This window comes from Struthio camelus, chromosome 3, assembly GCF_040807025.1.
Source record: "Struthio camelus isolate bStrCam1 chromosome 3, bStrCam1.hap1, whole genome shotgun sequence".
Classification (NCBI taxonomy): Eukaryota; Metazoa; Chordata; class Aves; order Struthioniformes; family Struthionidae; genus Struthio; species Struthio camelus.
Genome location: NC_090944.1, coordinates 94632368 through 94651388, shown reverse-complemented (window position 1 = coordinate 94651388; position 19021 = coordinate 94632368). Strand labels below are relative to the sequence as shown.

At 63.5% G+C, this 19021-nt stretch overlaps 1 protein-coding gene across 2 annotated transcripts; it reads left to right on the top strand.

Moving 5' to 3' along the window:
• The first annotated feature begins 10796 nt into the window (after window positions 1–10796).
• Window positions 10797–18775, top strand: LOC138066806 (T-cell activation Rho GTPase-activating protein-like). 2 transcript variants are annotated; one of them, XM_068939193.1, is made up of 12 exons: window positions 10797–12479; window positions 13675–13851; window positions 14241–14282; window positions 14727–14811; window positions 14915–14962; window positions 15235–15301; window positions 15414–15586; window positions 15942–16103; window positions 16604–16713; window positions 17152–17347; window positions 17531–17648; window positions 18066–18775. In XM_068939193.1, the coding sequence occupies exons 1-12, from the start codon at window positions 12469–12471 to the stop codon at window positions 18674–18676; spliced, it is 1800 nt and encodes a 599-aa protein (XP_068795294.1). In that variant the 5' UTR covers window positions 10797–12468; the 3' UTR covers window positions 18677–18775. The 2 variants fall into 2 exon arrangements, with proteins under 2 accessions (XP_068795294.1, XP_068795295.1); XM_068939194.1 differs by lacking the exon at window positions 17531–17648 and having other exon boundaries at window positions 11973–12479; window positions 18066–18628.
• The last annotated feature ends 246 nt before the right edge of the window (window positions 18776–19021 follow it).

Below are 19021 nucleotides of genomic sequence, written 5' to 3'. Positions count from 1 at the left end.
AGAGAGAAAAGTGTGGGGAAGAAAAGACGAGGTTAAAAAAAGGAAAGACAAAAACGGGAAGGAACTCAAGGAAAGAAGAAAAAGGAAAGGGAAAAACCCCCTTGGCAGCACCCCTGCCACACGGTAAGAGCGGCAACCCCGGCGGCACGTGCAGTGTGCTTTGGCCTGTCGGAACTTGTCTTTGGGGAGCGCTTAACTCCCCGCTGGGGGCCCAGGGGAGCCGTGGGGCAGGAGCCGGGGGGCTTCTGACTGACGCCCGTGCACCTTCACTGCAACAAAGCACTTTTGCGCAGGACTCTCTTGAGTCTGCTCCTTGTCTCTCTTTCAAGCGCTCGGCCGCTGCACATAGCCCACGGACTTGTGCCCGCGTCTCTGGGTCCGGCAGGGCTCTTTGAATGCCCTGGCATACGGACGCAGCAGGAGGGCAAGTGACTGAGCAGCGGTAGCCCTGCTAGTGCCGTTGTCGGAGACGGCAGGCGAGATTTTGGGGGGAAGTGCCTCTCTGTCCGGGAGTCAAGGGACACCGCCAGAGGGCAGCAGTTTGCAGTCAGGGGCAGAGAGAAGCCGCAGGGAGCCGATGCTGCTCCAGCAGGGGCTTCCGAGCAAGGCAGCACGCAGGCATGGCAGGCGGGATGTTTCCCGGGTGCAGCTCTTCCCAGGACACGGGGGAAAGGGGCAGGAGGTGACGTGGCCTGACCGGAGCCGCGACTGGCAGAAGCAGCATCCCGGCAGCAGGCTGCAACTAGAGAAGAGGCCCCCTCCGTCGGCCCCTGTGAGCAGGGGCACTCTCCTCCCAAGCAAGCTGAAGGAGAAGGTCCCGCTGCCAGTTGCAAAAGGCATTGGCCGCTCTTGGCAATCTGCAGCTCTGCCGTCACCTGGCTTCCAGCTCTCTTTTGCCAAAACCACAAGCGTTTTGTCCTTGCGGCCCGCATGGCCGCCAAGAGACAGCCTCAGCTCGCAGCCTGTCCTCCTGGGAGAGATGCTGCAGGCCCTTCAGCATCTTCGTAGCCCATCGCTGGACTCACTCCAGGAGCTCCACATCTCCCTTGGCCGGGGCAGCCCAGCACCAGCCACAGCACTCCAGCTGTGCAGGACCGCCTCCCTCCACCTGCTGCCAAGGCTCCTCCTAACCACAGCCCAGCAGGCCGCTGGCCGCCTTGGCCACAAGGGTGCAGTGCAGGCTCACGGGCAACTTGTGCACCAGGACGCCCAGGGCTTTCCCCCAAGAGCTGCTTTCCAGCACGTTGGCCTCTAGCCTGTACTGGTGCATGGACTTCTTTCTGCCTAGGTGCAGCACTTGGCCTTTCCCCTTGTTGAGCTTCAGGAGGTTCCTCTTAGCCCGTCTCTCCAGTCCGTCAAAGGCCCTCTCAATGGCAGCACAGCCCTCTGGTGCGTCAGCCACTCCTCCCTGTTTTCCATCCCCCCTGGTTTAGCAGCCAGCTTGCTGAGGGTGCTTTCTGCCCCATCACCCGGGCCACTGAGGAAGAAGAGGAACGGGACCAGAGCCCGCACTGACCCTTGGCCTGCACCTTGTGTTACTGGCCTCCACCTAGGCTTTGCACCACTCATCACAACCCTCGCAGCTCTGCCGTTCAGCCACTTCTCAGTCCGCCTCACTGCCTGCTCATCTCGCCCCTACTTCCTCAGCTTGCCTCGGAGGGCATGTGAGGGCAGGCAGCGTGGAAAGCCTTACTGACCTCAAGGCAGACAACATCCACTGCTCTCCCCTCCTCTGTCCAGCCAGCCCTTCCCTCGTGGAAGGCTCCCAGGTTGGGCACGCGTGGAGCGTGGAGGAGGTGATCCTTGCCTATCAATCAGCTTTCCTGCAGCCCTCTTCCCTCTCGCGCCCTATCCCATGCGACGCTTCCTCCTGCACCCTTGCGCACCAGCGAGGTGCAACCTCTTGGTGTGCCACACCCGTCTCAGCCGCTTGGTTGAGGAGAGCCCCGTGCAGCAAAAGCACTTTGGAGGCGCCTCCCCTCTGGAGCCAAGCATCAGTGACGGCTGAGAGAAAGACCACCCCTGCAGGCATGCCCACAGGCCTTTGGACTGGCGCTCCGGTGCAGCCTGCACGCATGGCGACTTCCGTTTCAGACTCTGGAGCACCTCTGCTATGAAGAAAGGCGGGGAGAGCTGGGCCTGTTTAGCCTGGAGAAGAGAAGACCGAGAGGCGATCTCATCAGTGCGTACAAGTATGTGAAGGGAGGGTGTCGAGAGGATGGGGCCAGGCTCTTCTCGGTGGTGCCCAGCAACAGGACAAGAGGCAACGGGCACAAACTGAGCCACAGGCAGTTCCGCCTGAACATGAGGAAAATGTCCTCCTTCTTTCCTGTGAGGGTGACTGAGCGCTGGAACAGGTTGCCCAGAGAGGTGGCGGAGTCTCCTGCCCCGGAGAGAGTCAAAACCCGTCTGGACGCGATCCTGGGCAATATGCTCTAGAGGACCCTGCTTGAGCAGGGAGGTTGCACTAGATGATCTCCAGAGGTCCCTTCCAGCCTTGGCCATTCTGTGATGCTGTGATCCGTATGCAAGCATTTCCATGAGCCTGCCTAATGTCCTGTGGAGTGCTGTTGAGACTCTCGGCAGACTGGTGCGATGCACACGAGGTGAGGGGGGATTCAGGTGCCTGAAAGCCCGGGCCTACAGGCTTCTGGGTATGCCAGGGCACCCGCCGCAAGGGATTTCCCAAGGCATCTCAAACAGATGCTGGTCCTGGTGTCTGGGCAACTGAATCCTGCCCTCAAGTCTTCTCTGGCTGTGCTTGGAGCCAACATTCCCACTTGTCATGGTGATGCCACATTTTGGCACCTGGCCTGGGGGTCTCCAGTCTCGGGCGGACCACCCCACTGACAGAGGGCCGAGGAAGTGTGAAAGTTGGGATTTGGGGCACCGCCTGGGCCCTGCTTCTCTAGCGGGCACAGGCCCCCTTGCTTGGCCCCTCCAAAGCGGGAGTCCTCCTGTCCCAGCAACAACAGGGCATGCTGCAGCCGGGTGGGCAAGCCGCCTGTGCATGGGGGCTTTTCACGGACACAGAGCCGGCTGCTGAAGCCGGGAGCTGCTCCAGCACCGAGCCCGTCTCCTCCGCCAGGGAGACCTGCAGCCCCCGGCCCACGCCCCGGCCCTGCCCCACGGCCCGGCCGGCGCATCACAATGTGCCGTCGTGCATCACAATGTGCCGCGGTGGCACCCGGGTGGCCACGGCCACCGGCGCCCGCCCGGCCCCAGTGCGGTGCTGTGCCGGTGCGGGGCAGCAGGGAGACGCAGGCTCCCAGCCCAGCGGCACTACTCGGCACGCCGACACCGCTCCGTGCTTTGCGCAGGCCTGACCGGCGCCTGGCGCTGCCCGGCGCGGGGCACGGACGCACCGCAGCTGCTGACCCGGCCACGGCGCCATGGGACAGGCGAACTGCTGCGGTGCCCGGGGCGCTGCCGGCCCCGCTGCCGGCACGCAGGCACGGCCCGAGGCCCCTGGCCGCGCGGCTCCTGGCGCCGGCCCCAGGCTCGAGGCCAGGGGAGCCTCCCGGCCCCCGGCGCCGCTCGGCGCCTTCGTGTCGCGCAGGAGCCCCCAGCTCCTCCTCAGCGACCGTGTCCAGGTGACCCGGCACCGGCGCACCAGGGACAGGCACCTCCTCCTCTTCCCCGACACCCTGGCCATCGCCACCTTCAAGTAAGGAGAGCAGCCCCAGCCGTCCTTCCCCCGCCCCCACCCTCTGCCCCCGGGCACTGCCTCTGCCCTGCTGGCCACTGCTGCCGCTGCCCCACCACACAACCTCCACGCCGCTCCCTGCTCTCCCTCCGCAGGTGCGGCTCCACCTTCCTGCTCAAGCACCGCGTGCCTCTCGGCCAGCTCTGGCTGCTGTGCGGGAAGGACGAGGCGGCGGGCGGGCGCGAAGAGGAGGAAGAGGACGGGCATGGCCTGAAATGCACCAATGCCCTCGTCCTCGTCTGGCCCAACGACGGCTGCGTGGTCACTTTCCGGTGAGTCTTGGCGGCACGTGCAGGGCTGTGGGGGGTGCAGGGCACCGTGCTCGCCTGCAGTCCTCTCTGGCCTTGCTGGGGCTCAGCTCCGGCTGGGGCGAGAGACAGTAGGGGTCCTGCGGGGGTTTCTGACGCAGTCACAGGCACCTCCAGGCGTGCACAAGCCTCGCCCCCGCCCCCACCTCCCCCCTGCACCTCTGCTCCCCCCAGGGACACTGCGGGGGGACACCGACCGGGGGCTTGGGTGCATGGCGCTGTGCAGCAGTGCCAAGCGGGCGAGAGCTGTCCGGGCACCTGGGCCTCTCCCGAGGAGGAGCAGGAGGAGGAGGAGCAGGAGGAGGAGCAGGAGGAGCGGGCTCTGAGGCTGTTTCTCCTTTTGGCTGCAGGTCGCGGGAGGCCAAGGAGCTGTGGCTGAGCACGATGCTCAGGTGAGCCCTGGCGGGCAATTCAGCCCGCCTGCGGCGGCGGCAAGGCTGCGGGCGGTGCAGAGGTGCCGGGGCAGCTGCCCCCAGCAAAGCAGCCGGGGAGGTGGGGGAAAGGGACCCCCCTGCGCGGGGCAGCTGCCGGGCAGAGCGGCAGCAGCAGGGCCTTCGCCTTGTGCCCGCAAAGCAAGAGCAGCGGCCTGCAGCTGGCCCGGCGGCTCCTTGCCGGCGGGCAGGGGCACCGCGAGCTGCCGCTGCCCGTTTGCCCACGCAAGAGGCGCGGAGGCCGCAGGGCCGGGGCCGCGGCCGCTGCCGAGCGGTGCTGCCAGCCAGCGCCGTGGGAAGGGCTCCTGCGCCAGGGTGGCGCGGGCGCGCGGGGCCGGGGCCCGGGCAGCCAGCAGAGGGGCTGGCTGTGACGGAGCTCGGCCTTTGCCCCTGCCCTGTGCCCAGGCCGAGCCCAGGAGCCCCGGAGACCCGCGTCACCCGACTCGCCTCCCTTTGGCTCCTCGTCACGGCCGTCAGCTTCCAGGGCGCCGTAAGTGTCCCGGGGGGCTGCGCTGCGCCCCGAGCGCCACGGGGCTGCGGGCAAGAGCCCGCGCCACCGCCTGCTCACGCTGCCTCTTTGCTCTCTTGCCTAGTCGGGGTCGCTGACCGCCCGGACCGTCGAGGCCTTGGTTTCGGCGGAGGTGAGCAGGGGCTCCCTGTCCCGCGGCCCCGGCTGCGGGCTGCCGGGAGGCATGCGAGTTTTGGGAGGGAAGGCGGCCGGCCCCAAGCACCCACGTCGGGCAGAGAGGCCAGGCCGTTCCCGCACGCAAGCATCTCCTCCGCCGGCATCCCACGACCTCGGGTTTTCCCTGCAGCCGCTCGCGCTTTTCTGCGGGGCTGAAGCACCTGGCTGGCGGCCCTGGCTGCTGCCGGGCGCCTCCGTAACCTGAACGCCTGCCTTTCTTTCTTGCAGGCTGGCACCAAGCAGAGCCCCGTCTTGGCCCCATCGGCTGCTGAAGAGGGACTTGGCCACTCCACTGGTGAGTTGCAAAGGGAAGCTGAGGAGCTGCCTCCTCACCCAGCGCTCGACAGCAGCTGAAAAGCTGCAGCCCCTCCGCTCCCTCTCCACTTCTGCTTTCCTCTTGCTTGCAGCAGAGGGGACTAAGACAAGGAAGAGGTTCCTGCCATGGCCGTTTGCTTGGAGACGAGCCTCGGCCAACGGGGACGGCCCCGGGCAGCCGGACTCTGGCCTCGGGACGCCTCTCTTTGGCCAGCCTCTGGCTACCCTTTGTGGAGAGCAGGGGACCCTGCCCCAGCCAGTCCAGGTAAGGCAGCCTGGCCACGCAGCGATCCGCCTGCCGGCTTGTCCCGCCAGGCGGCACCCCCAGCTCCTGGGCTGCAGAAGGCCTGCAAAGGAGGGAAGCTTGCAGCAGCAGGAACAGCCAGGGGTTTCTGTAGTCCCCCGACTACAGAAGCGTGCTCGAGAGGCTGGCTTGGGGCACAGCCCGGCTACGCCCAGCGCCATGTACCTGCAGCGAGAACTAGATCCGAACCAAGGCAAAGCAGCATGCGCCGCCCAGGCACAAACTCGCTTCTCTCCCTGAGCAAGTGCTTCCCTGCTAAACGGCCTTTCTGCACCCGATGAGCTCTTCTGCCAGCCCCGTCTGCTTTCTCCTGCAGGAGCTGCTGGCCATATTGTACAGGGAAGGGCCTGCCACGGAGGGCATATTCCGGAAAGGTGCCAGTGAGAAGGCCCGCAGGGACTTGAGGGAGGAGCTGAACAAAGGAGGGGCCGTTGACTTGGCAAGCCAACCCGTGCACCTCTTGGCAGGAATCTTGAAGGTGAATTTCTGCCGACTGGCAGCACGGAGAGTACGTTGCCCACCTGCAGGGGCCCACTCGAGCGCCTAGCTGGGCCCAGGGGGCACTCCAGGCTGAAACCCCGGGGAAGCCAAACGACGGGCTTTCAGGCGGAGGAAAGCTTGGCCTCTGTGTTTGCCACCTGCTTGCCCGTTCTCCTGCTTGTGCCTGCCCTGGGAAAAGTCACCTCCTCCTCCTCGTCCTCCTCCTGCTCCCCAGCAGCCTCCTGAGGGAGGAAGACTGAGGTTTCTGGGTGCACTAGAGGCTCATAGGCACTAGGGCCTCTTCTTGCACTCCCACGAGCGTGCCCAAGCGGGGCGGTCCTCGCGCAGCCCACTGCTCGCTCTGTCAGCGGCCAGGAGCTCCTTTGAGAGCGGGTAGCTCCAAGCAGCCTGCCTCCTGGGGAGCCCAAGTGCCCGTGGACGCTCCGTCTGGCCTCAGGCGTGGTGTCCAAGCCTCATCTCCGTATCTCGGCCTTGCAGGACTTCCTGCGAAATATCCCCTGCACGCTCCTCTCGGCGGCCCTCTACGACAGCTGGATGCTGGCTCTGGAGAAGCCAAGCAGGGAGGAGAAGATTGAAGGCCTGAGGGAGTAAGTGTGTAGCCAGTCCCACCGTTCTGGAGCGGGTGGCAGAGGCTGGGGCCTTCTCTGGAAACGGGCAGTCTGTGGCAGAGCCCGACACTTCTATCCGCTTGCTCGTGCCGATACCACACAACACAGCCACAGGCTTTCACGGGCCTTTGCAAAGCCTCCCACGACGTCTCCCGACCACCTCGCCTTTATTCCCACTGTCCATCTACTGATGAAGCGCCCACCTCCCAGTCCAGATGTTCTCATTCAAGGTCTCGTACTTAAGCACGTGCTGTCGGGCCTTTCTCGACAGCACACGTGGAAAGGCGAGAGAGAGCACCGGCGTTCCTCTCGTGGGAGGAGGCGCCACTTGTGGCAGTTGCCTTGAGCCTTGCTCCCAGAAGCGGCAGCAGCCGCTGCCCCCTGAATTCACGGCGCCTTTTCTTTGTGTTTGCTCAGGGTGGCTGACCAACTGCCCAGGGCAAATGTGCTGCTGCTCAAGCCCTTGCTCGCGGTGCTCCACCGCATCAGCCAGAACGCAGGCACCAGCAGGATGGGCGCCAGCAACCTGGCCATCTGGGTGGGGCCCAGCATGCTGAGCCCGGGCACGGACAGCACACTCCCGCTGGAAGTGCAGAGAGAGATCTACGACAGGGTATGCTGAACTCACCAGCCAGCCCCTCAGCTGGGCTCTGCGCCACGCGACAGGCACATCTCTTAATGGAGCCGCAGCCCCAGAGCTACAGCTTTTGGCGCAGAAACGGCACTGAGGAGCAGGAAAGACTGCTGAGCAGGTTCTCAGCCCCTTGCCCTGACATCCCTGCTTTTCACTGTGCAGGTGATGGTGCTGGTGGAGTTTCTCATCGAGAACTGCACAGCTATCTTTGGGGACGACGTGGCCTTGCCTTGCAGCCCCTCGGCTGCGGAGGCACCCGAGCACACGGGCAGCTCCGCAGGTAGGACGAGGCACGGAGGATTGGCACCACCCAGGGCTGCTGGTCCCAGTGCTTTAGCTGGAGATCGGAAGATGTCTGTGGCAATGCAGAGAGGTGCAGAGGGTGCAAGACCCTATGGCAGGGCTCTGCTCCTGCAGCACTTCCTGCCACTTCAGGACAATCCTCACTCCACAAAAGGTGTCCCAGTTGTTAAACCTCTGCTCTTCACAGCACTGCTCACTATGCACTGGACCTGCGCTCTCCCCGTGCAGGTCATGGCCCCCAGGGGTGCTTGTGTCTCCTGACCTGCTCCTCACTTCTAGAGGTGCTCAGGCTGCAGCTTGCCATGCGCCTGGGCTGCGTGCTCCCACCGGGAAAGTCTCCTTGCTCCCCTTCAGAAGCCAGGAAAACTAGCTAACAAGCTCTTTCTCCCCACAGCGCACCCAGGGGCCGCTCAGCAGGACGCTGCAGAAGCTGCCTGCGGCCCCCCAGCCGCTGAGCTGCAGCAGCCCCGAGGGAGAAGCCCCAGAGATGGCACGTGTGCCTCTGCCCCTCCACTGCCTCCTCTGGAAAAGCAGCTCAGCACAATGCCCAGGAGGCGCTCGGAGCCAGCCCTGTCCTCCCCCGACCGCTCGGGAGGCAGAAGGCACCAGGAACACGCCAGCACTGCGGACAATGTTGCGGTTGAGCAGCAAGAGCCGAGCTTGGCGAAGGAGGCCCTGGAGCAACCACCTGCCCCCTTGCCTGCCCCGGTCTCAGCTGCCTCTGCACCCGCAGTGCCCGGCAGGTGCTCCCCGGAGAGCTGCTGTCCTGCTCCCCAGGGCCTCTCCATAACGCTGCTGGGACCTGCTGCCATTCCCGCTTCCTGCTGGCGGGCCACAAGGACCACGAGAAAGAGCAGGAGAAGGAGAAGGAGAAGGAGAAGGAGAAGGAGAAGGAGAAGGAGAAGGAGAAGGTCAAGAAGAAGGTCAAGAAGAAGGAGAAGGAGAAGGAGAAGAAGGAGAGAGAAAGAAAGAGAAAGAGAAAGAGAAAGAGAAAGAGAAAGAGAAAGAGAAAGAGAAAGAGAAAGAGAAGGATAAGAAATGGAGAGAAAAGAGCTGAAGAGAAAATAAAGGGGGAAGAAAAAGGTGTAAGAAAAGAGGTGAAGAGGAAATAAAGAGAAAGAAGGGGGAGAAAGCCTGGTGGAGAAAAGAGTGAGGAGAAAAAAAGGTGGAGAAAAAGGGGTGTAAGCAAAAAGAGGGAGAAAACGGGGAGAGAAGTAAAGAGGGAAGAAAAAGGAGGGAGAGAAGAAGGGGAAAGAGAAAAAAGGGGAGAAGAAGAGGGGTACAGGGTGAAAGAAGGGAGCATAAAGGGGGAGGAAAGAAGGGGAAGGCAGGGGAAGCAAAAAGAGGGAGAAGAAAGGGGGGAGGTAGGAAAGTGGGAGAAAGGAAGGGGGAGAGCAAAAAGGGGGAGAAGAAAGGGGGGAGCAAAGGGGTTTGGAAAAGGGGAGATAAGAAAAGAGGGAAGAGAAAAGGGGAAGGGAGAAGAAGGGAGAAAAAAAGCGGGAGAGACATGGGAGAAGAAAGGAGGAGTAAAAGGGGAAGGGAAAAGCAGGGAGAAAAGAAAGCAGGCGAAAAGAAGGGGAGAGAAAAAGGGGGAGAGAAAATGGGGGAAGCAAAAAGGGGGGAAAAAGAGGGAGCAGAAAGGTGAGGGAAAATGGGGGGAAAAAGTCGAAGGGGGAAAAAGGGAGATAAAGGGGGAGAAGAACAGGGGAAAAGTGGGATAGGGAAAGGGGGAGGGAAAAGAAGGGAGAAGAATGGGGGAGGAAAAAGGGGGGAAGGGGGAGGAAAGGAAAGAGGGAAGAAAAGGCGGGGAGGAAGAAGGGAGAGAATGGAAGGGGTGAAAAATGGGAGGAAAAAGAGGGAAGAGAAAAAGGCGGAGAACAAATGGGGAGGAGAAGCCGCAGGGAGAAGGAAAGGGGGAGAAAAAAGGGAGGGAGAAAGAAAAGGGGAGAAAAGAGGAGCAAAACGGGGAGAAAGGAATGGGGAGGAAAACAGAGGAGAAAACCGGGGTGCAAAGAAACAGGGAGATCAGAGAGGGAGCGTTAAGATGGGGTAGATCAGACCGGAGCAGATGAGGAAGCAGAGAGAAAAGTGTGGGGAAGAAAAGACGAGGTTAAAAAAAGGAAAGACAAAAACGGGAAGGAACTCAAGGAAAGAAGAAAAAGGAAAGGGAAAAACCCCCTTGGCAGCACCCCTGCCACACGGTAAGAGCGGCAACCCCGGCGGCACGTGCAGTGTGCTTTGGCCTGTCGGAACTTGTCTTTGGGGAGCGCTTAACTCCCCGCTGGGGGCCCAGGGGAGCCGTGGGGCAGGAGCCGGGGGGCTTCTGACTGACGCCCGTGCACCTTCACTGCAACAAAGCACTTTTGCGCAGGACTCTCTTGAGTCTGCTCCTTGTCTCTCTTTCAAGCGCTCGGCCGCTGCACATAGCCCACGGACTTGTGCCCGCGTCTCTGGGTCCGGCAGGGCTCTTTGAATGCCCTGGCATACGGACGCAGCAGGAGGGCAAGTGACTGAGCAGCGGTAGCCCTGCTAGTGCCGTTGTCGGAGACGGCAGGCGAGATTTTGGGGGGAAGTGCCTCTCTGTCCGGGAGTCAAGGGACACCGCCAGAGGGCAGCAGTTTGCAGTCAGGGGCAGAGAGAAGCCGCAGGGAGCCGATGCTGCTCCAGCAGGGGCTTCCGAGCAAGGCAGCACGCAGGCATGGCAGGCGGGATGTTTCCCGGGTGCAGCTCTTCCCAGGACACGGGGGAAAGGGGCAGGAGGTGACGTGGCCTGACCGGAGCCGCGACTGGCAGAAGCAGCATCCCGGCAGCAGGCTGCAACTAGAGAAGAGGCCCCCTCCGTCGGCCCCTGTGAGCAGGGGCACTCTCCTCCCAAGCAAGCTGAAGGAGAAGGTCCCGCTGCCAGTTGCAAAAGGCATTGGCCGCTCTTGGCAATCTGCAGCTCTGCCGTCACCTGGCTTCCAGCTCTCTTTTGCCAAAACCACAAGCGTTTTGTCCTTGCGGCCCGCATGGCCGCCAAGAGACAGCCTCAGCTCGCAGCCTGTCCTCCTGGGAGAGATGCTGCAGGCCCTTCAGCATCTTCGTAGCCCATCGCTGGACTCACTCCAGGAGCTCCACATCTCCCTTGGCCGGGGCAGCCCAGCACCAGCCACAGCACTCCAGCTGTGCAGGACCGCCTCCCTCCACCTGCTGCCAAGGCTCCTCCTAACCACAGCCCAGCAGGCCGCTGGCCGCCTTGGCCACAAGGGTGCAGTGCAGGCTCACGGGCAACTTGTGCACCAGGACGCCCAGGGCTTTCCCCCAAGAGCTGCTTTCCAGCACGTTGGCCTCTAGCCTGTACTGGTGCATGGACTTCTTTCTGCCTAGGTGCAGCACTTGGCCTTTCCCCTTGTTGAGCTTCAGGAGGTTCCTCTTAGCCCGTCTCTCCAGTCCGTCAAAGGCCCTCTCAATGGCAGCACAGCCCTCTGGTGCGTCAGCCACTCCTCCCTGTTTTCCATCCCCCCTGGTTTAGCAGCCAGCTTGCTGAGGGTGCTTTCTGCCCCATCACCCGGGCCACTGAGGAAGAAGAGGAACGGGACCAGAGCCCGCACTGACCCTTGGCCTGCACCTTGTGTTACTGGCCTCCACCTAGGCTTTGCACCACTCATCACAACCCTCGCAGCTCTGCCGTTCAGCCACTTCTCAGTCCGCCTCACTGCCTGCTCATCTCGCCCCTACTTCCTCAGCTTGCCTCGGAGGGCATGTGAGGGCAGGCAGCGTGGAAAGCCTTACTGACCTCAAGGCAGACAACATCCACTGCTCTCCCCTCCTCTGTCCAGCCAGCCCTTCCCTCGTGGAAGGCTCCCAGGTTGGGCACGCGTGGAGCGTGGAGGAGGTGATCCTTGCCTATCAATCAGCTTTCCTGCAGCCCTCTTCCCTCTCGCGCCCTATCCCATGCGACGCTTCCTCCTGCACCCTTGCGCACCAGCGAGGTGCAACCTCTTGGTGTGCCACACCCGTCTCAGCCGCTTGGTTGAGGAGAGCCCCGTGCAGCAAAAGCACTTTGGAGGCGCCTCCCCTCTGGAGCCAAGCATCAGTGACGGCTGAGAGAAAGACCACCCCTGCAGGCATGCCCACAGGCCTTTGGACTGGCGCTCCGGTGCAGCCTGCACGCATGGCGACTTCCGTTTCAGACTCTGGAGCACCTCTGCTATGAAGAAAGGCGGGGAGAGCTGGGCCTGTTTAGCCTGGAGAAGAGAAGACCGAGAGGCGATCTCATCAGTGCGTACAAGTATGTGAAGGGAGGGTGTCGAGAGGATGGGGCCAGGCTCTTCTCGGTGGTGCCCAGCAACAGGACAAGAGGCAACGGGCACAAACTGAGCCACAGGCAGTTCCGCCTGAACATGAGGAAAATGTCCTCCTTCTTTCCTGTGAGGGTGACTGAGCGCTGGAACAGGTTGCCCAGAGAGGTGGCGGAGTCTCCTGCCCCGGAGAGAGTCAAAACCCGTCTGGACGCGATCCTGGGCAATATGCTCTAGAGGACCCTGCTTGAGCAGGGAGGTTGCACTAGATGATCTCCAGAGGTCCCTTCCAGCCTTGGCCATTCTGTGATGCTGTGATCCGTATGCAAGCATTTCCATGAGCCTGCCTAATGTCCTGTGGAGTGCTGTTGAGACTCTCGGCAGACTGGTGCGATGCACACGAGGTGAGGGGGGATTCAGGTGCCTGAAAGCCCGGGCCTACAGGCTTCTGGGTATGCCAGGGCACCCGCCGCAAGGGATTTCCCAAGGCATCTCAAACAGATGCTGGTCCTGGTGTCTGGGCAACTGAATCCTGCCCTCAAGTCTTCTCTGGCTGTGCTTGGAGCCAACATTCCCACTTGTCATGGTGATGCCACATTTTGGCACCTGGCCTGGGGGTCTCCAGTCTCGGGCGGACCACCCCACTGACAGAGGGCCGAGGAAGTGTGAAAGTTGGGATTTGGGGCACCGCCTGGGCCCTGCTTCTCTAGCGGGCACAGGCCCCCTTGCTTGGCCCCTCCAAAGCGGGAGTCCTCCTGTCCCAGCAACAACAGGGCATGCTGCAGCCGGGTGGGCAAGCCGCCTGTGCGTGGGGGCTTTTCACGGACACAGAGCCGGCTGCTGAAGCCGGGAGCTGCTCCAGCACCGAGCCCGTCTCCTCCGCCAGGGAGACCTGCAGCCCCCGGCCCACGCCCCGGCCCTGCCCCACGGCCCGGCCGGCGCATCACAATGTGCCGTCGTGCATCACAATGTGCCGCGGTGGCACCCGGGTGGCCACGGCCACCGGCGCCCGCCCGGCCCCAGTGCGGTGCTGTGCCGGTGCGGGGCAGCAGGGAGACGCAGGCTCCCAGCCCAGCGGCACTACTCGGCACGCCGACACCGCTCCGTGCTTTGCGCAGGCCTGACCGGCGCCTGGCGCTGCCCGGCGCGGGGCACGGACGCACCGCAGCTGCTGACCCGGCCACGGCGCCATGGGACAGGCGAACTGCTGCGGTGCCCGGGGCGCTGCCGGCCCCGCTGCCGGCACGCAGGCACGGCCCGAGGCCCCTGGCCGCGCGGCTCCTGGCGCCGGCCCCGGGCTCGAGGCCAGGGGAGCCTCCCGGCCCCCGGCGCCGCTCGGCGCCTTCGTGTCGCGCAGGAGCCCCCAGCTCCTCCTCAGCGACCGTGTCCAGGTGACCCGGCACCGGCGCACCAGGGACAGGCACCTCCTCCTCTTCCCCGACACCCTGGCCATCGCCACCTTCAAGTAAGGAGAGCAGCCCCAGCCGTCCTTCCCCCGCCCCCACCCTCTGCCCCCGGGCACTGCCTCTGCCCTGCTGGCCACTGCTGCCGCTGCCCCACCACACAACCTCCACGCCGCTCCCTGCTCTCCCTCCGCAGGTGCGGCTCCACCTTCCTGCTCAAGCACCGCGTGCCTCTCGGCCAGCTCTGGCTGCTGTGCGGGAAGGACGAGGCGGCGGGCGGGCGCGAAGAGGAGGAAGAGGACGGGCATGGCCTGAAGTGCACCAATGCCCTCGTCCTCGTCTGGCCCAACGACGGCTGCGTGGTCACTTTCCGGTGAGTCTTGGCGGCACGTGCAGGGCTGTGGGGGGTGCAGGGCACCGTGCTCGCCTGCAGTCCTCTCTGGCCTTGCTGGGGCTCAGCTCCGGCTGGGGCGAGAGACAGTAGGGGTCCTGCGGGGGTTTCTGACGCAGTCACAGGCACCTCCAGGCGTGCACAAGCCTCGCCCCCGCCCCCACCTCCCCCCTGCACCTCTGCTCCCCCCAGGGACACTGCGGGGGGACACCGACCGGGGGCTTGGGTGCATGGCGCTGTGCAGCAGTGCCAAGCGGGCGAGAGCTGTCCGGGCACCTGGGCCTCTCCCGAGGAGGAGCAGGAGGAGCAGGAGGAGCAGGAGGAGGAGGAGGAGGAGCGGGCTCTGAGGCTGTTTCTCCTTTTGGCTGCAGGTCGCGGGAGGCCAAGGAGCTGTGGCTGAGCACGATGCTCAGGTGAGCCCTGGCGGGCAATTCAGCCCGCCTGCGGCGGCGGCAAGGCTGCGGGCGGTGCAGAGGTGCCGGGGCAGCTGCCCCCAGCAAAGCAGCCGGGGAGGTGGGGGAAAGGGACCCCCCTGCGCGGGGCAGCTGCCGGGCAGAGCGGCAGCAGCAGGGCCTTCGCCTTGTGCCCGCAAAGCAAGAGCAGCGGCCTGCAGCTGGCCCGGCGGCTCCTTGCCGGCGGGCAGGGGCACCGCGAGCTGCCGCTGCCCGTTTGCCCACGCAAGAGGCGCGGAGGCCGCAGGGCCGGGGCCGCGGCCGCTGCCGAGCGGTGCTGCCAGCCAGCGCCGCGGGAAGGGCTCCTGCGCCAGGGTGGCGTGGGCGCGCGGGGCCGGGGCCCGGGCAGCCAGCAGAGGGGCTGGCTGTGACGGAGCTCGGCCTTTGCCCCTGCCCTGTGCCCAGGCCGAGCCCAGGAGCCCCGGAGACCCGCGTCACCCGACTCGCCTCCCTTTGGCTCCTCGTCACGGCCGTCAGCTTCCAGGGCGCCGTAAGTGTCCCGGGGGGCTGCGCTGCGCCCCGAGCGCCACGGGGCTGCGGGCAAGAGCCCGCGCCACCGCCTGCTCACGCTGCCTCTTTGCTCTCTTGCCTAGTCGGGGTCGCTGACCGCCCGGACCGTCGAGGCCTTGGTTTCGGCGGAGGTGAGCAGGGGCTCCCTGTCCCGCGGCCCCAGCTGCGGGCTGCCGGGAGGCATGCGAGTTTCGGGAGGGAAGGCGGCCGGCCCCAAGCACCCACGTCGGGCAGAGAGGCCAGGCCGTTCCCGCACGCAAGCATCTCCTCCGCCGGCATCCCACGACCTCGGGTTTTCCCTGCAGCCGCTCGCGCTTTTCTGCGGGGCTGAAGCACCTGGCTGGCGGCCCTGGCTGCTGCCGGGCGCCTCCGTAACCTGAACGCCTGCCTTTCTTTCTTGCAGGCTGGCACCAAGCAGAGCCCCGTCTTGGCCCCATCGGCTGCTGAAGAGGGACTTGGCCACTCCACTGGTGAGTTGCAAAGGGAAGCTGAGGAGCTGCCTCCTCACCCAGCGCTCGACAGCAGCTGAAAAGCTGCAGCCCCTCCGCTCCCTCTCCACTTCTGCTTTCCTCTTGCTTGCAGCAGAGGGGACTAAGACAAGGAAGAGGTTCCTGCCATGGCCGTTTGCTCGGAGACGAGCCTCGGCCAACGGGGACGGCCCCGGGCAGCCGGACTCTGGCCTCGGGACGCCTCTCTTTGGCCAGCCTCTGGCTACCCTTTGTGGAGAGCAGGGGACCCTGCCCCAGCCAGTCCAGGTAAGGCAGCCTGGCCACGCAGCGATCCGCCTGCCGGCTTGTCCCGCCAGGCGGCACCCCCAGCTCCTGGGCTGCAGAAGGCCTGCAAAGGAGGGAAGCTTGCAGCAGCAGGAACAGCCAGGGGTTTCTGTAGTCCCCCGACTACAGAAGCGTGCTCGAGAGGCTGGCTTGGGGCACAGCCCGGCTACGCCCAGCGCCATGTACCTGCAGCGAGAACTAGATCCGAACCAAGGCAAAGCAGCATGCGCCGCCCAGGCACAAACTCGCTTCTCTCCCTGAGCAAGTGCTTCCCTGCTAAACGGCCTTTCTGCACCCGATGAGCTCTTCTGCCAGCCCCGTCTGCTTTCTCCTGCAGGAGCTGCTGGCCATATTGTACAGGGAAGGGCCTGCCACGGAGGGCATATTCCGGAAAGGTGCCAGTGAGAAGGCCCGCAGGGACTTGAGGGAGGAGCTGAACAAAGGAGGGGCCGTTGACTTGGCAAGCCAACCCGTGCACCTCTTGGCAGGAATCTTGAAGGTGAATTTCTGCCGACTGGCAGCACGGAGAGTACGTTGCCCACCTGCAGGGGCCCACTCGAGCGCCTAGCTGGGCCCAGGGGGCACTCCAGGCTGAAACCCCGGGGAAGCCAAACGATGGGCTTTCAGGCGGAGGAAAGCTTGGCCTCTGTGTTTGCCACCTGCTTGCCCGTTCTCCTGCTTGTGCCTGCCCTGGGAAAAGTCACCTCCTCCTCCTCGTCCTCCTCCTGCTCCCCAGCAGCCTCCTGAGGGAGGAAGACTGAGGTTTCTGGGTGCACTAGAGGCTCATAGGCACTAGGGCCTCTTCTTGCACTCCCACGAGCGTGCCCAAGCGGGGCGGTCCTCGCGCAGCCCACTGCTCGCTCTGTCAGCGGCCAGGAGCTCCTTTGAGAGCGGGTAGCTCCAAGCAGCCTGCCTCCTGGGGAGCCCAAGTGCCCGTGGACGCTCCGTCTGGCCTCAGGCGTGGTGTCCAAGCCTCATCTCCGTATCTCGGCCTTGCAGGACTTCCTGCGAAATATCCCCTGCACGCTCCTCTCGGCGGCCCTCTACGACAGCTGGATGCTGGCTCTGGAGAAGCCAAGCAGGGAGGAGAAGATTGAAGGCCTGAGGGAGTAAGTGTGTAGCCAGTCCCACCGTTCTGGAGCGGGTGGCAGAGGCTGGGGCCTTCTCTGGAAACGGGCAGTCTGTGGAAGAGCCCGACACTTCTATCCGCTTGCTCGTGCCGATACCACACAACACAGCCACAGGCTTTCACGGGCCTTTGCAAAGCCTCCCACGACGTCTCCCGACCACCTCGCCTTTATTCCCACTGTCCATCTACTGATGAAGCGCCCACCTCCCAGTCCAGATGTTCTCATTCAAGGTCTCGTACTTAAGCACGTGCTGTCGGGCCTTTCTCGACAGCACACGTGGAAAGGCGAGAGAGAGCACCGGCGTTCCTCTCGTGGGAGGAGGCGCCACTTGTGGCAGTTGCCTTGAGCCTTGCTCCCAGAAGCGGCAGCAGCCGCTGCCCCCTGAATTCACGGCGCCTTTTCTTTGTGTTTGCTCAGGGTGGCTGACCAACTGCCCAGGGCAAATGTGCTGCTGCTCAAGCCCTTGCTCGCGGTGCTCCACCGCATCAGCCAGAACGCAGGCACCAGCAGGATGGGCGCCAGCAACCTGGCCATCTGGGTGGGGCCCAGCATGCTGAGCCCGGGCACGGACAGCACACTCCCGCTGGAAGTGCAGAGAGAGATCTACGACAGGGTATGCTGAACTCACCAGCCAGCCCCTCAGCTGGGCTCTGCGCCACGCGACAGGCACATCTCTTAATGGAGCCGCAGCCCCAGAGCTACAGCTTTTGGCGCAGAAACGGCACTGAGGAGCAGGAAAGACTGCTGAGCAGGTTCTCAGCCCCTTGCCCTGACATCCCTGCTTTTCACTGTGCAGGTGATGGTGCTGGTGGAGTTTCTCATCGAGAACTGCACAGCTATCTTTGGGGACGACGTGGCCTTGCCTTGCAGCCCCTCGGCTGCGGAGGCACCCGAGCACACGGGCAGCTCCGCAGGTAGGACGAGGCACGGAGGATTGGCACCACCCAGGGCTGCTGGTCCCAGTGCTTTAGCTGGAGATCGGAAGATGTCTGTGGCAATGCAGAGAGGTGCAGAGGGTGCAAGACCCTATGGCAGGGCTCTGCTCCTGCAGCACTTCCTGCCACTTCAGGACAATCCTCACTCCACAAAAGGTGTCCCAGTTGTTAAACCTCTGCTCTTCACAGCACTGCTCACTATGCACTGGACCTGCACTCTCCCCGTGCAGGTCATGGCCCCCAGGGGTGCTTGCGTCTCCTGACCTGCTCCTCACTTCTAGAGGTGCTCAGGCTGCAGCTTGCCATGCGCCTGGGCTGCGTGCTCCCACCGGGAAAGTCTCCTTGCTCCCCTTCAGAAGCCAGGAAAACTAGCTAACAAGCTCTTTCTCCCCACAGCGCACCCAGGGGCCGCTCAGCAGGACGCTGCAGAAGCTGCCTGCGGCCCCCCAGCCGCTGAGCTGCAGCAGCCCCGAGGGAGAAGCCCCAGAGATGGCACGTGTGCCTCTGCCCCTCCACTGCCTCCTCTGGAAAAGCAGCTCAGCACAATGCCCAGGAGGCGCTCGGAGCCAGCCCTGTCCTCCCCCGACCGCTCGGGAGGCAGAAGGCACCAGGAACACGCCAGCACTGCGGACAATGTTGCGGTTGAGCAGCAAGAGCCGAGCTTGGCGAAGGAGGCCCTGGAGCAACCGCCTGCCCCCTTGCCTGCCCCGGTCTCAGCTGCCTCTGCACCCGCAGTGCCCGGCAGGTGCTCCCCGGAGAGCTGCTGTCCTGCTCCCCAGGGCCTTTCCATAACACTGCTGGGACCTGCTGCCATTCCCACTTCCTGCTGGCGGGCCACAAGGACCACGAGAAAGAGCAGGAGAAGGAGAAGGAGAAGGAGAAGGAGAAGGAGAAGGAGAAGGAGAAGGTCAAGAAGAAGGTCAAGAAGAAGGAGAAGGAGAAGGAGAAGAAGGAGAGAGAAAGAAAGAGAAAGAGAAAGAGAAAGAGAAAGAGAAAGAGAAGGATAAGAAATGGAGAGAAAAGAGCTGAAGAGAAAATAAAGGGGGAAGAAAAAGGTGTAAGAAAAGAGGTGAAGAGGAAATAAAGAGAAAGAAGGGGGAGAAAGCCTGGTGGAGAAAAGAGTGAGGAGAAAAAAAGGTGGAGAAAAAGGGGTGTAAGCAAAAAGAGGGAGAAAACGGGGAGAGAAGTAAAGAGGGAAGAAAAAGGAGGGAGAGAAGAAGGGGAAAGAGAAAAAAGGGGAGAAGAAGAGGGGTACAGGGTGAAAGAAGGGAGCATAAAGGGGGAGGAAAGAAGGGGAAGGCAGGGGAAGCAAAAAGAGGGAGAAGAAAGGGGGGAGGTAGGAAAGTGGGAGA